The sequence below is a fragment of the Engystomops pustulosus genome, chromosome 2, assembly GCF_040894005.1.
Source record: "Engystomops pustulosus chromosome 2, aEngPut4.maternal, whole genome shotgun sequence".
Lineage (NCBI taxonomy): Eukaryota > Metazoa > Chordata > Amphibia > Anura > Leptodactylidae > Engystomops > Engystomops pustulosus.
This window is the reverse complement of record NC_092412.1, coordinates 260071718-260088042: the sequence shown is the minus strand read 5'-3', so window position 1 is coordinate 260088042 and position 16325 is coordinate 260071718. Positions and strand designations below refer to the sequence as shown.

General features: G+C 45.1%; 1 protein-coding gene across 1 annotated transcript in view; it reads right to left on the bottom strand.

Moving 5' to 3' along the window:
- The window catches only part of LOC140119683 (uncharacterized), a 59959-nt gene extending 45483 nt beyond the window's left edge, over positions 1-14476 (bottom strand). The window contains exon 1 of the mRNA XM_072138966.1: positions 14347-14476. Coding sequence (XP_071995067.1) covers positions 14347-14410 — 64 coding nt within the window. The 5' untranslated portion in view covers positions 14411-14476. The remainder of the gene's footprint in view (positions 1-14346) is intronic.
- Positions 14477-16325: the final 1849 nt, after the last annotated feature.

The window sequence follows — 16325 nt, the reverse complement described above, 5'->3', positions numbered from 1 at the left end:
ATAATACCACCATACAGCGCTCAGATAATACCACCATACAGGGCTCAGATAATACCACCATACAGCGCTCAGATAATACCACCATACAGCGCTCATATAATACCACCATACAGCGCTCAGATTATACCACCATACAGCGCTCAGATAATACCACCATACAGCGCTCAGATAATACCACCATACAGGGCTCAGATAATACCACCATACAGTGCTCAGATAATACCACCATACAGCGCTCAGATAATACCACCATACAGAGCTCAGATAATACCACCATACAGTGCTCAGATAATACCACCATACAGTGCTCAGATAATACCACAATACAGTGCTCAGATAATACCACCATACAGAGCTCAGATAATACCACCATACAGAGCTCAGATAATACCACCATACAGTGCTCAGATAATACCACCATACAGAGCTCAGATAATACCAACATACAGCGCTCAGATAATACCACCATACAGCGCTCAGATAATACCACCATACAGTGCTCAGATAATACCACCATACAGTGATCAGATAATACCACCATACAGAGCTCAAATAATACCACCATACAGAGCTCAGATCATACCACCATACAGAGCTCAGATAATACCACCATACAGAGCTCAGATAATACCACCATACAGCGCTCAGACAATACCACCATACAGGGCTCAGACAATACCACCATACAGCGCTCAGATAATACTACCATACAGTGCTCAGATAATACCACCATACAGAGCTCAGATAATACCACCATACAGAGCTCAGATAATACCACCGTACAGCGCTCAGATAATACCACCATACAGCGCTCAGATAATACCACCATACAGAGCTCAGATAATACCACCATACAGAGCTCAGATAATACCACCATACAGTGCTCAGATAATACCACCATACAGCGCTCAGATAATACCACCATACAGTGCTCAGATAATACCACAATACAGCGCTCAGATAATACCACCATACAGCGCTCAGATAATACCACCATACAGCGCTCAGATAATACCACCATACAGCGCTCAGATAATACCACCATACAGAGCTCAGATAATACCACCATACAGTGCTCAGATAATACCACCATACAGAGCTCAGATAATACCACCATACAGTGCTCAGATAATACCACCATACAGCGCTCAGATAATACCACCATACAGCGCTCAGATAATACCACCATACAGTGCTCAGATAATACCACCATACAGAGCTCAGATAATACCACCATACAGAGCTCAGATAATACCACCATACAGAGCTCAGATAATACCACCATACAGTGCTCAGATAATACCACCATACAGCGCTCAGATAATACCACCATACAGAGCTCAGATAATACCACCATACAGTGCTCAGATAATACCACCATACAGGGCTCAGATAATACCACCATACAGCGCTCAGATAATACCACCATACAGGGCTCAGATAATACCACCATACAGAGCTCAGATAATACTACCATACAGAGCTCAGATAATACCACCATACAGAGCTCAGATAATACCACCGTACAGTGCTCAGATAATACCACCGTACAGCGCTCAGATAATACCACCATACAGAGCTCAGATAATACCACCATACAGTGCTCACACAATACCACCATACAGAGCTCACACAATACCACCATACAGAGCTCAGATAATACCACCATACAGAGCTCAGATAATACCACCATACAGAGCTCAGATAATACCACCATACAGAGCTCAGATAATACCACCATACAGTGCTCACACAATACCACCATACAGCGCTCAGATAATACCACAATACAGTGCTCAGATAATACCACCATACAGCGCTCAGATAATACCACCATACAGAGCTCAGATAATACCACCATACAGAGCTCAGATAATACCACCGTACAGTGCTCAGATAATACCACCATACAGCGCTCAGATAATACCACCATACAGAGCTCAGATAATACCACCATACAGAGCTCAGATAATACTACCATACAGAGCTCAGATAATACCACCATACAGAGCTCAGATAATACCACCGTACAGTGCTCAGATAATACCACCATACAGCGCTCAGATAATACCACCATACAGAGCTCAGATAATACCACCATACAGTGCTCACACAATACCACCATACAGAGCTCACACAATACCACCATACAGAGCTCAGATAATACCACCATACAGAGCTCAGATAATACCACCATACAGAGCTCAGATAATACCACCATACAGTGCTCACACAATACCACCATACAGCGCTCAGATAATACCACCATACAGCGCTCAGATAATACCACCATACAGCGCTCAGATAATACCACCATACAGTGCTCGGATAATACCACCATACAGCGCTCAGATAATACCACCATAAAGTGCTCAGATAATATCACCATACAGTGCTCAGATAATACCACCATACAGCGCTCAGATAATACCACCATACAGCGCTCAGATAATACCACCATACAGTGCTCAGATAATACCACCATACAGCGCTCAGATAATACCACCATACAGAGCTCAGATAATACCACCATACAGCGCTCAGATAATACCACCATACAGCGCTCAGATAATACCACCATACAGTGCTCGGATAATACCACCATACAGCGCTCAGATAATAGCACCGTACAGCGCTCGGATAATGCCACCATACAGCGCTCAGATAATACCACCATACAGCGCTCAGATAATACCACCATACAGAGCTCAGATAATACCACCATACAGAGCTCAGATAATACCACCATACTGTGCTCAGATAATACCACCATACAGCGCTCAGATAATACCACCATACAGTGCTCAGATAATACCACCATACAGCGCTCAGATAATACCACCATACAGTGCTCGGATAATACCACCATACAGCGCTCAGATAATACCACCATACAGTGTTCGGATAATACCACCATACAGCGCTCAGATAATACCACCATACAGCGCTCATATAATACCACCATACAGAGCTCAGATAATACCACCATACAGTGCTCACACAATACCACCATACAGAGCTCAGATAATACCACCATACAGAGCTCAGATAATACCACAATACAGTGCTCAGATAATACCACCATACAGCGCTCAGATAATACCACAATACAGCGCTCAGATAATACCACCATACAGAGCTCAGATAATACCACCATACAGCGCTCAGATAATACCACCATACAGAGCTCAGATAATATCACCATACAGCGCTCAGATAATACCACCATACAGTGCTCAGATAATACCACCATACAGCGCTCAGATAATACCACTATACAGAGCTCAGATAATACCACCATACAGAGCTCAGATAATACCACCATACAGTGCTCAGATAATACCACCATACAGTGCTCAGATAATACCACCATACAGCGCTCAGATAATACCACCATACAGCGCTCAGATAATACCACCATACAGAGCTCAGATAATATCACCATACAGAGCTCAGATAATACCACCATACAGAGCTCAGATAATACCACCATACAGAGCTCAGATAATACCACCATACAGCGCTCAGATAATACCACCATACAGAGCTCAGATAATACCACCATACAGAGCTCAGATAATACCACCATACAGCGCTCAGATAATACCACCATACAGTGCTCAGATAACACCACCATACAGTGCTCAGATAATACCACCATACAGTGCTCAGATAATACCACCATACAGAGCTCAGATAATACCACCATACAGCGCTCAGATAATACCACCATACAGCGCTCAGATAATACCACCATACAGCGCTCAGATAATACCACCATACAGTGCTCAGATAATACCACCATACAGAGCTCAGATAATACCACCATACAGGGCTCAGATAATACCACCATACAGCGCTCAGATAATACCACCATACAGCGCTCAGATAATACCACCATACAGTGCTCAGATAATACCACCATACAGGGCTCAGATAATACCACCATACAGTGCTCAGATAATACCACCATACAGCGCTCAGATAATACCACCATACAGCGCTCAGATAATACCACCATACAGCGCTCAGATAATACCACCATACAGGGCTCAGATAATACCACCATACAGGGCTCAGATAATACCACCATACAGAGCTCAGATAATACTACCATACAGAGCTCAGATAATACCACCATACAGAGCTCAGATAATACCACCGTACAGTGCTCAGATAATACCACCGTACAGTGCTCAGATAATACCACCATACAGAGCTCAGATAATACCACCATACAGTGCTCACACAATACCACCATACAGAGCTCACACAATACCACCATACAGAGCTCAGATAATACCACCATACAGAGCTCAGATAATACCACCATACAGAGCTCAGATAATACCACCATACAGTGCTCACACAATACCACCATACAGCGCTCAGATAATACCACAATACAGTGCTCAGATAATACCACCATACAGCGCTCAGATAATACCACCATACAGAGCTCAGATAATACCACCATACAGAGCTCAGATAATACCACCGTACAGTGCTCAGATAATACCACCATACAGCGCTCAGATAATACCACCATACAGAGCTCAGATAATACCACCATACAGAGCTCAGATAATACTACCATACAGAGCTCAGATAATACCACCATACAGAGCTCAGATAATACCACCGTACAGTGCTCAGATAATACCACCATACAGCGCTCAGATAATACCACCATACAGAGCTCAGATAATACCACCATACAGTGCTCACACAATACCACCATACAGAGCTCACACAATACCACCATACAGAGCTCAGATAATACCCCCATACAGAGCTCAGATAATACCACCATACAGAGCTCAGATAATACCACCATACAGTGCTCACACAATACCACCATACAGCGCTCAGATAATACCACCATACAGAGCTCAGATAATACTACCATACAGCGCTCAGATAATACCACCATACAGAGCTCAGATAATACCACCATACAGAGCTCAGATAATACCACCATACAGTGCTCAGATAATACCACCATACAGCGCTCAGATAATACCACCATACAGCGCTCAGATAATACCACCATACAGCGCTCAGATAATACCACCATACAGCGCTCAGATAATACCACCATACAGTGCTCGGATAATACCACCATACAGCGCTCAGATAATACCACCATAAAGTGCTCAGATAATATCACCATACAGTGCTCAGATAATACCACCATACAGCGCTCAGATAATACCACCATACAGTGCTCGGATAATACCACCATACAGGGCTCAGATAATACCACCATACAGCGCTCAGATAATACCACCATACAGGGCTCAGATAATACCACCATACAGCGCTCAGATAATAGCACCGTACAGCGCTCGGATAATACCACCATACAGCGCTCAGATAATACCACCATACAGCGCTCAGATAATACCACCATACAGAGCTCAGATAATACCACCATACAGAGCTCAGATAATACCACCATACAGAGCTCAGATAATACCACCATACAGCGCTCAGATAATACCACCATACAGTGTTCGGATAATACCACCATACAGCGCTCAGATAATACCACCATACAGAGCTCAGATAATACCACCATACAGAGCTCAGATAATACCACCATACAGTGCTCAGATAATACCACCATACAGAGCTCAGATAATACCACCATACAGAGCTCAGATAATACCACCATACAGGGCTCAGATAATACCACCATACAGCGCTCAGATAATACCACAATACAGTGCTCAGATAATACCACCATACAGAGCTCAGATAATACCACCGTACAGTGCTCAGATTATACCACCATACAGCGCTCAGATAATACCACCATACAGCGCTCAGATAATACCACCATACAGGGCTCAGATAATACCACCATACAGCGCTCAGATAATACCACCATACAGCGCTCAGATAATACCACCATACAGAGCTCAGATAATACCACCATACAGTGCTCACACAATACCACCATACAGAGCTCACACAATACCACCATACAGAGCTCAGATAATACCACCATACAGAGCTCAGATAATACCACCATACAGAGCTCAGATAATACCACCATACAGTGCTCACACAATACCACCATACAGCGCTCAGATAATACCACCATACAGCGCTCAGATAATACCACCATACAGCGCTCAGATAATACCACCATACAGTGCTCGGATAATACCACCATACAGCGCTCAGATAATACCACCATACAGAGCTCAGATAATACCACCATACAGCGCTCAGATAATACCACCATACAGCGCTCAGATAATACCACCATACAGCGCTCAGATAATACCACAATACAGCGCTCAGATAATACCGCCATACAGCGCTCAGATAATACCGCCATACAGCGCTCAGATAATACCGCCATACAGCGCTCAGATAATACCACCATACAGCGCTCAGATAATACCACCATACAGCGCTCAGATAATACCGCCATACAGCGCTCAGATAATACCGCCATACAGCGCTCAGATAATACCGCCATAAAGTGCTCAGATAATATCACCATACAGTGCTCAGATAATACCACCATACAGCGCTCAGATAATACCACCATACAGCGCTCAGATAATACCACCATACAGCGCTCAGATAATACCACCATACAGCGCTCAGATAATACCGCCATACAGCGCTCAGATAATACCGCCATACAGCGCTCAGATAATACCGCCATACAGCGCTCAGATAATACCACCATACAGTGCTCAGATAATACCACCTTACAGCGCTCAGATAATACCACCATACACTGCTCAGATAATACCACCATACAGCGCTCATATAATACCACCATACAGTGCTCAGATAATACCACCATACAGAGCTCAGATAATACCACCATACAGCGCTCAGATAATACCACCATACAGCGCTCAGATAATACCACCATACAGTGCTCGGATAATACCACCATACAGCGCTCAGATAATAGCACCGTACAGCGCTCGGATAATACCACCATACAGCGCTCAGATAATACCACCATACAGCGCTCAGATAATACCACCATACAGAGCTCAGATAATACCACCATACAGAGCTCAGATAACACCACCATACAGAGCTCAGATAATACCACCATACAGCGCTCAGATAATACCACCATACAGTGTTCGGATAATACCACCATACAGCGCTCAGATAATACCACCATACAGAGCTCAGATAATACCACCGTACAGTGCTCAGATTATACCACCATACAGCGCTCAGATAATACCACCATACAGGGCTCAGATAATACCACCATACAGCGCTCAGATAATACCACAATACAGTGCTCAGATAATACCACCATACAGAGCTCAGATAATACCACCGTACAGCGCTCAGATAATACCACCATACAGTGCTCAGATAATATCACCATACAGTGCTCAGATTATACCACCATACAGCGCTCAGATAATACCACCATACAGCGCTCAGATAATACCACCATACAGCGCTCAGATAATACCACCATACAGGGCTCAGATAATACCACCATACAGCGCTCAGATAATACCACAATACAGTGCTCAGATAATACCACCATACAGAGCTCAGATAATACCACCGTACAGCGCTCAGATAATACCACCATACAGTGCTCAGATAATATCACCATACAGTGCTCAGATTATACCACCATACAGCGCTCAGATAATACCACCATACAGCGCTCAGATAATACCACCATACAGCGCTCAGATAATACCACCATACAGTGCTCAGATTATACCACCATACAGCGCTCAGATAATACCACCATACAGCGCTCAGATAATACCACCATACAGCGCTCAGATAATACCACCATACAGCGCTCAGATAATACCACCATACAGGGCTCAGATAATACCACCATACAGCGCTCAGATAATACCACCATACAGCGCTCATATAATACCACCATACAGCGCTCAGATTATACCACCATACAGCGCTCAGATAATACCACCATACAGCGCTCAGATAATACCACCATACAGGGCTCAGATAATACCACCATACAGTGCTCAGATAATACCACCATACAGCGCTCAGATAATACCACCATACAGAGCTCAGATAATACCACCATACAGTGCTCAGATAATACCACCATACAGTGCTCAGATAATACCACAATACAGTGCTCAGATAATACCACCATACAGAGCTCAGATAATACCACCATACAGAGCTCAGATAATACCACCATACAGTGCTCAGATAATACCACCATACAGAGCTCAGATAATACCACCATACAGCGCTCAGATAATACCACCATACAGCGCTCAGATAATACCACCATACAGTGCTCAGATAATACCACCATACAGTGATCAGATAATACCACCATACAGAGCTCAAATAATACCACCATACAGAGCTCAGATCATACCACCATACAGAGCTCAGATAATACCACCATACAGAGCTCAGATAATACCACCATACAGCGCTCAGACAATACCACCATACAGGGCTCAGACAATACCACCATACAGCGCTCAGATAATACTACCATACAGAGCTCAGATAATACCACCGTACAGCGCTCAGATAATACCACCATACAGCGCTCAGATAATACCACCATACAGAGCTCAGATAATACCACCATACAGAGCTCAGATAATACCACCATACAGTGCTCAGATAATACCACCATACAGCGCTCAGATAATACCACCATACAGTGCTCAGATAATACCACAATACAGCGCTCAGATAATACCACCATACAGCGCTCAGATAATACCACCATACAGCGCTCAGATAATACCACCATACAGCGCTCAGATAATACCACCATACAGAGCTCAGATAATACCACCATACAGTGCTCAGATAATACCACCATACAGAGCTCAGATAATACCACCATACAGTGCTCAGATAATACCACCATACAGCGCTCAGATAATACCACCATACAGCGCTCAGATAATACCACCATACAGTGCTCAGATAATACCACCATACAGAGCTCAGATAATACCACCATACAGAGCTCAGATAATACCACCATACAGAGCTCAGATAATACCACCATACAGTGCTCAGATAATACCACCATACAGCGCTCAGATAATACCACCATACAGAGCTCAGATAATACCACCATACAGTGCTCAGATAATACCACCATACAGGGCTCAGATAATACCACCATACAGCGCTCAGATAATACCACCATACAGGGCTCAGATAATACCACCATACAGAGCTCAGATAATACTACCATACAGAGCTCAGATAATACCACCATACAGAGCTCAGATAATACCACCGTACAGTGCTCAGATAATACCACCGTACAGCGCTCAGATAATACCACCATACAGAGCTCAGATAATACCACCATACAGTGCTCACACAATACCACCATACAGAGCTCACACAATACCACCATACAGAGCTCAGATAATACCACCATACAGAGCTCAGATAATACCACCATACAGAGCTCAGATAATACCACCATACAGAGCTCAGATAATACCACCATACAGTGCTCACACAATACCACCATACAGCGCTCAGATAATACCACAATACAGTGCTCAGATAATACCACCATACAGCGCTCAGATAATACCACCATACAGAGCTCAGATAATACCACCATACAGAGCTCAGATAATACCACCGTACAGTGCTCAGATAATACCACCATACAGCGCTCAGATAATACCACCATACAGAGCTCAGATAATACCACCATACAGAGCTCAGATAATACTACCATACAGAGCTCAGATAATACCACCATACAGAGCTCAGATAATACCACCGTACAGTGCTCAGATAATACCACCATACAGCGCTCAGATAATACCACCATACAGAGCTCAGATAATACCACCATACAGTGCTCACACAATACCACCATACAGAGCTCACACAATACCACCATACAGAGCTCAGATAATACCACCATACAGAGCTCAGATAATACCACCATACAGAGCTCAGATAATACCACCATACAGTGCTCACACAATACCACCATACAGCGCTCAGATAATACCACCATACAGCGCTCAGATAATACCACCATACAGCGCTCAGATAATACCACCATACAGTGCTCGGATAATACCACCATACAGCGCTCAGATAATACCACCATAAAGTGCTCAGATAATATCACCATACAGTGCTCAGATAATACCACCATACAGCGCTCAGATAATACCACCATACAGCGCTCAGATAATACCACCATACAGTGCTCAGATAATACCACCATACAGCGCTCAGATAATACCACCATACAGAGCTCAGATAATACCACCATACAGCGCTCAGATAATACCACCATACAGCGCTCAGATAATACCACCATACAGTGCTCGGATAATACCACCATACAGCGCTCAGATAATAGCACCGTACAGCGCTCGGATAATGCCACCATACAGCGCTCAGATAATACCACCATACAGCGCTCAGATAATACCACCATACAGAGCTCAGATAATACCACCATACAGAGCTCAGATAATACCACCATACTGTGCTCAGATAATACCACCATACAGCGCTCAGATAATACCACCATACAGTGCTCAGATAATACCACCATACAGCGCTCAGATAATACCACCATACAGTGCTCGGATAATACCACCATACAGCGCTCAGATAATACCACCATACAGTGTTCGGATAATACCACCATACAGCGCTCAGATAATACCACCATACAGCGCTCATATAATACCACCATACAGAGCTCAGATAATACCACCATACAGTGCTCACACAATACCACCATACAGAGCTCAGATAATACCACCATACAGAGCTCAGATAATACCACAATACAGTGCTCAGATAATACCACCATACAGCGCTCAGATAATACCACAATACAGCGCTCAGATAATACCACCATTCAGCGCTCAGATAATACCACCATACAGAGCTCAGATAATTCCACCATACAGCGCTCAGATAATACCACCATACAGCGCTCAGATAATACCACCATACAGAGCTCAGATAATACCACCATACAGCGCTCAGATAATATCACCATACAGCGCTCAGATAATACCACCATACAGAGCTCAGATAATACCACCATACAGGGCTCAGATAATACCACCATACACAGCTCAGATAATACCACCATACAGAGCTCATATAATACCACCATACAGCGCTCGGATAATACCACCATACAGCGCTCAGATAATACCACCATACAGAGCTCAGATAATACCACCATACAGAGCTCATATAATACCACCATACAGAGCTCAGATAATACCACCATACAGTGATCAGATAATACCACCATACAGCGCTCAGATAATACCACCGTACAGCGCTCGGATAATACCACCATACAGCGCTCAGATAATACCACCATACAGCGCTCAGATAATACTACCATACAGAGCTCAGATAATACCACCATACAGTGATCAGATAATACCACCATACAGCGCTCAGATAATACCACCGTACAGCGCTCGGATAATACCACCATACAGCGCTCAGATAATACCACCATACAGCGCTCAGATAATACTACCATACAGAGCTCAGATAATACCACCATACAGAGCTCAGATAATACCACCATACAGAGCTCAGATAATACCACCATACAGCGCTCTGATAATACCACCATACAGTGCTCAGATAATACTACCATACAGCGCTCAGATAATACCACCATACAGTGCTCAGATAATACCACCATACAGTGCTCAGATAATACCACCATACAGCGCTCAGATAATACCACCATACAGGGCTCAGATAATACCACCATACAGCGCTCAGATAATACCACCATACAGGGCTCAGATAATACCACCATACAGTGCTCAGATAATACCACCATACGGCGCTCAGATAATACCACCATACAGAGCTCAGATAATACCACCATACAGCGCTCAGATAATACCACCATACAGCGCTCAGATATTACCACCATACAGCGCTCAGATAATACCACTATACAGCGCTCAGATAATACCACCATACAGCGCTCAGATAATACCACCATACAGCGCTCAGATAATACCGCCATACAGCGCTCAGATAATACCACCATACAGTGCTCAGATAATACCACAATACAGTGCTCAGATAATACCACCGTACAGGGCTCAGATAATACCACCATACAGTGCTCAGATAATACCACCATACAGGGCTCAGATAATACCACCATACAGGGCTCAGATAATACCACCATACAGGGCTCAGATAATACCACCATACAGCGCTCAGATAATACCACCATACAGCGCTCAGATAATACCACCATACAGCGCTCAGATAATACCACCATACAGTGCTCAGATAATACCACCATACAGTGCTCAGATAATACCACCATACAGAGCTCAGATAATACCACCATACAGCGCTCAGATAATACCACCATACAGCGCTCAGATAATACCACCATACAGCGCTCAGATAATACCACCATACAGTGCTCAGATAATACCACCATACAGCGCTCAGATAATATCACCATACAGCGCTCAGATAATACCACCATACAGTGCTCAGATAATACCACCATACAGTGCTCAGATAATACCACAATACAGTGCTCAGATAATACCACCATACAGAGCTCAGATAATATCACTATACAGGGCTCAGATAATACCACCATACAGAGCTCAGATAATACCACCATACAGCGCTCAGATAATACCACCATACAGCGCTCAGATATTACCACCATACAGCGCTCAGATAATACCACTATACAGCGCTCAGATAATACCACCATACAGAGCTCAGATAATACCACCATACAGAGCTCAGATAATATCACCATACAGGGCTCAGATAATACCACCGTACAGGGCTCAGATAATACCACCATACAGTGCTCAGATAATACCACCATACAGGGCTCAGATAATACCACCATACAGGGCTCAGATAATACCACCATACAGGGCTCAGATAATACCACCATACAGGGCTCAGATAATACCACCATACAGCGCTCAGATAATACCACCATACAGCGCTCAGATAATACCACCATACAGCGCTCAGATAATATCACCATACAGCGCTCAGATAATACCACCATACAGCGCTCAGATAATACCACCATACAGCGCTCAGATAATACCACCATACAGTGCTCAGATAATACCACCATACACTGCTCAGATAATACCACCATACAGTGCTCAGATAATACCACCATACAGGGCTCAGATAATACCACCATACAGTGCTCAGATAATACCACCATACAGTGCTCAGATAATACCACCATACAGAGCTCAGATAATACCACCATACAGCGCTCAGATAATACCACCATACAGAGCTCAGATAATACCACCATACAGCGCTCAGATAATACCACCATACAGTGCTCAGATAATACCACCATACAGCGCTCAGATAATACCACCATACAGAGCTCAGATAATACCACCATACAGGGCTCAGATAATACCACCATACAGCGCTCAGATAATACCACCATACAGAGCTCAGATAATACCACCATACAGAGCTCAGATAATACCACCATACAGGGCTCAGATAATACCACCATACAGAGCTCAGATAATACCACCATACGGCGCTCAGATAATACCACCATACAGCGCTCAGATAATACCACCATACAGCGCTCAGATAATACCACCATACAGAGCTCAGATAATACCACCATACAGCGCTCAGATAATACCACCATACAGCGCTCAGATAATATCACCATACAGCGCTCAGATAATACCACCATACAGAGCTCAGATAATATCACCATACAGCGCTCAGATAATACCACCATACAGCGCTCAGATAATATCACCATACAGCGCTCAGATAATACCACCATACAGAGCTCAGATAATACCACCATACAGCGCTCAGATAATATCACCATACAGAGCTCAGATAATACCACCATACTGCGCTCAGATAATACCACCATACAGTGCTCAGATAATACCACCATACAGAGCTCAGATAATACCACCATACAGCGCTCAGATAATACCACCATACAGTGCTCAGATAATACCACCATACAGTGCTCAGATAATACCACCATACAGAGCTCAGATAATACCACCATACAGTGGTATTTGGAATATAATATTTGGATGGATTTTCTGAAACATTGCAGTGACAGTGGTTGTAAGAGATGACCTTCCCTACAACACTCGGCAGAGTCTGTCATCAGCATGAAACATGTGGCTATAATACGTTTCCATGGAAGTGCAAGTGAAACTGCTCAGTTGTTTCCATCAGTAAGTTTTTGGAACTGCACTACAGACAGTGACGCGCCCAGCTCTGCTACATCCAGGTACATTGGGGGCTCCTACTTACTGACAGTCTCCTTACCTGTGTCTAGCAGGACGCAGAGCAGTGCGCTGATCCTGAGGGTCTGGGCCGGAGCGGGCCACATGCTGCCTCATCGCCCGCTGGCTGGGGGCACAGTGCAGGCGACACTCGAGCTGCGAGTCGTTCTACAGAAAAGTGAGGAAGTGGGTTTTTTAAGAACGACGCGTAGTTATCACAACGTCCATCAAGGTCAAATGATGTGATGTTTGTGCAACCTTTTCCACACAGGAAGTGACAACCACGGCCGCAGCATCACTCATCACACAGGGGGCTGCTCTGTAACATCCTGGTGACCTGTGCGCCCACTAGGGGGAGCTCTGTGTATACAGGGATAGACAAATCCTCAAATGGGATTTAAAATAGTCACAAAAACAACATTACCATTATGGGTGGATCTTGGGTCTCCAGTCTCTGGATCTTGGTATTGATGATGCTACATCTGACCACTGAGCCAATCACTGACCTCTGTCCCGTGATGTGACTGCTATGTGATTGTCTCAGTGGTCACATGTACAATGGATGTCACAACTTTCAACAGGACCAAAAGTGAAGGAGACTGGAGACTGGAAAATGATTGTGGATATTGGACACAGGAGACTGGAGACCAGAGACTGGAGACCATAGACCGGATACTGGGGACCATAGGCCGGATACTGGAGACCAGAGACTGGAGACCGGAGACCAGAGACCAGAGACTGGAGACTGGAGACTGGAGACCGGAGACTGGAGACCATAGACCAGATACTGAAGACCGGAGACCAGAGACCGGAGACTGAAGACCAGAGACTGAAGACCAGAGACTGGAGACCGGAGACCAGAGACCGGAGACTGAAGACCAGAGACTGAAGACCAGAGACTGGAGACCGGAGACCAGAGACTGGAGACAAGAGAATGGAGACCAGAGAATGGAAACTGGAGACCATAGACCAGAGACTGGAGACCGGAGACCAGAGACCAGAGACTGGAGACTGGAGACTGGAGACCGGAGACTGGAGACCATAGACCAGATACTGAAGACCGGAGACCAGAGACCGGAGACTGAAGACCAGAGACTGGAGACCGGAGACCAGAGACCGGAGACTGAAGACCAGAGACTGAAGACCAGAGACTGGAGACCGGAGACCAGAGACTGGAGACAAGAGAATGGAGACCAGAGAATGGAAACTGGAGACCATAGACCGGAGACTGGAGACCAGAAGACTGGAGACCATAGACCAGAGACTGGAGACCATAGACTGGAGACCAGAGACCAGAAGACTGGAGACCAGAGACTGGAGACCAGAGACTGGAGACCAGAGACTGGAGACCAGAGACTGGAGACTGGAGACCAGACACCAGAGACTGGAGACCAGAGACCAGAGACGAGAGACTGGAGACCAGAGACCGGAGACCGGAGACCAGAGACCAGAGACCAGAGACTGGAGACCATAGACCGGAGACTGGAGACCAGAGACCGGAGACTGGAGACCAGAGACTGGAGACCAGACACCAGAAAGGAGACCAGAGACTGGAGACAAGAGACCAGAGACTGGAGACCATAGACCGGAGACTGGAGACCAGAGACCGGAGACTGGAGACCAGACACCAGAAAGGAGACCAGAGACTGGAGACCAGAGACCAGAGACTGGAGACCATAGACCGGAGACTGGAGACCAGAGACTGGAGACCAGAGACTGGAGACCAGACACCAGAAAGGAGACCAGAGACCAGAGACAAGAGACCAGAGACTGGAGACCAGAGACTGGAGACCATAGACCGGATACTGGAGACCGGATACTGGAGACCGGAGACCGGAGACCAGAGACCAGAGACCGGAGACCGGAGACTGGAGACTGGAGACTGGAGACCGGAGACTGGAGACCATAGACCGGATACTGGAGACCATAGACCGGATACTGGAGACCAGAGACTGGAGACTGGAGACCGGAGACCAGAGACTGGAGACTGGAGACCGGAGACTGGAGACCATAGACCTGATA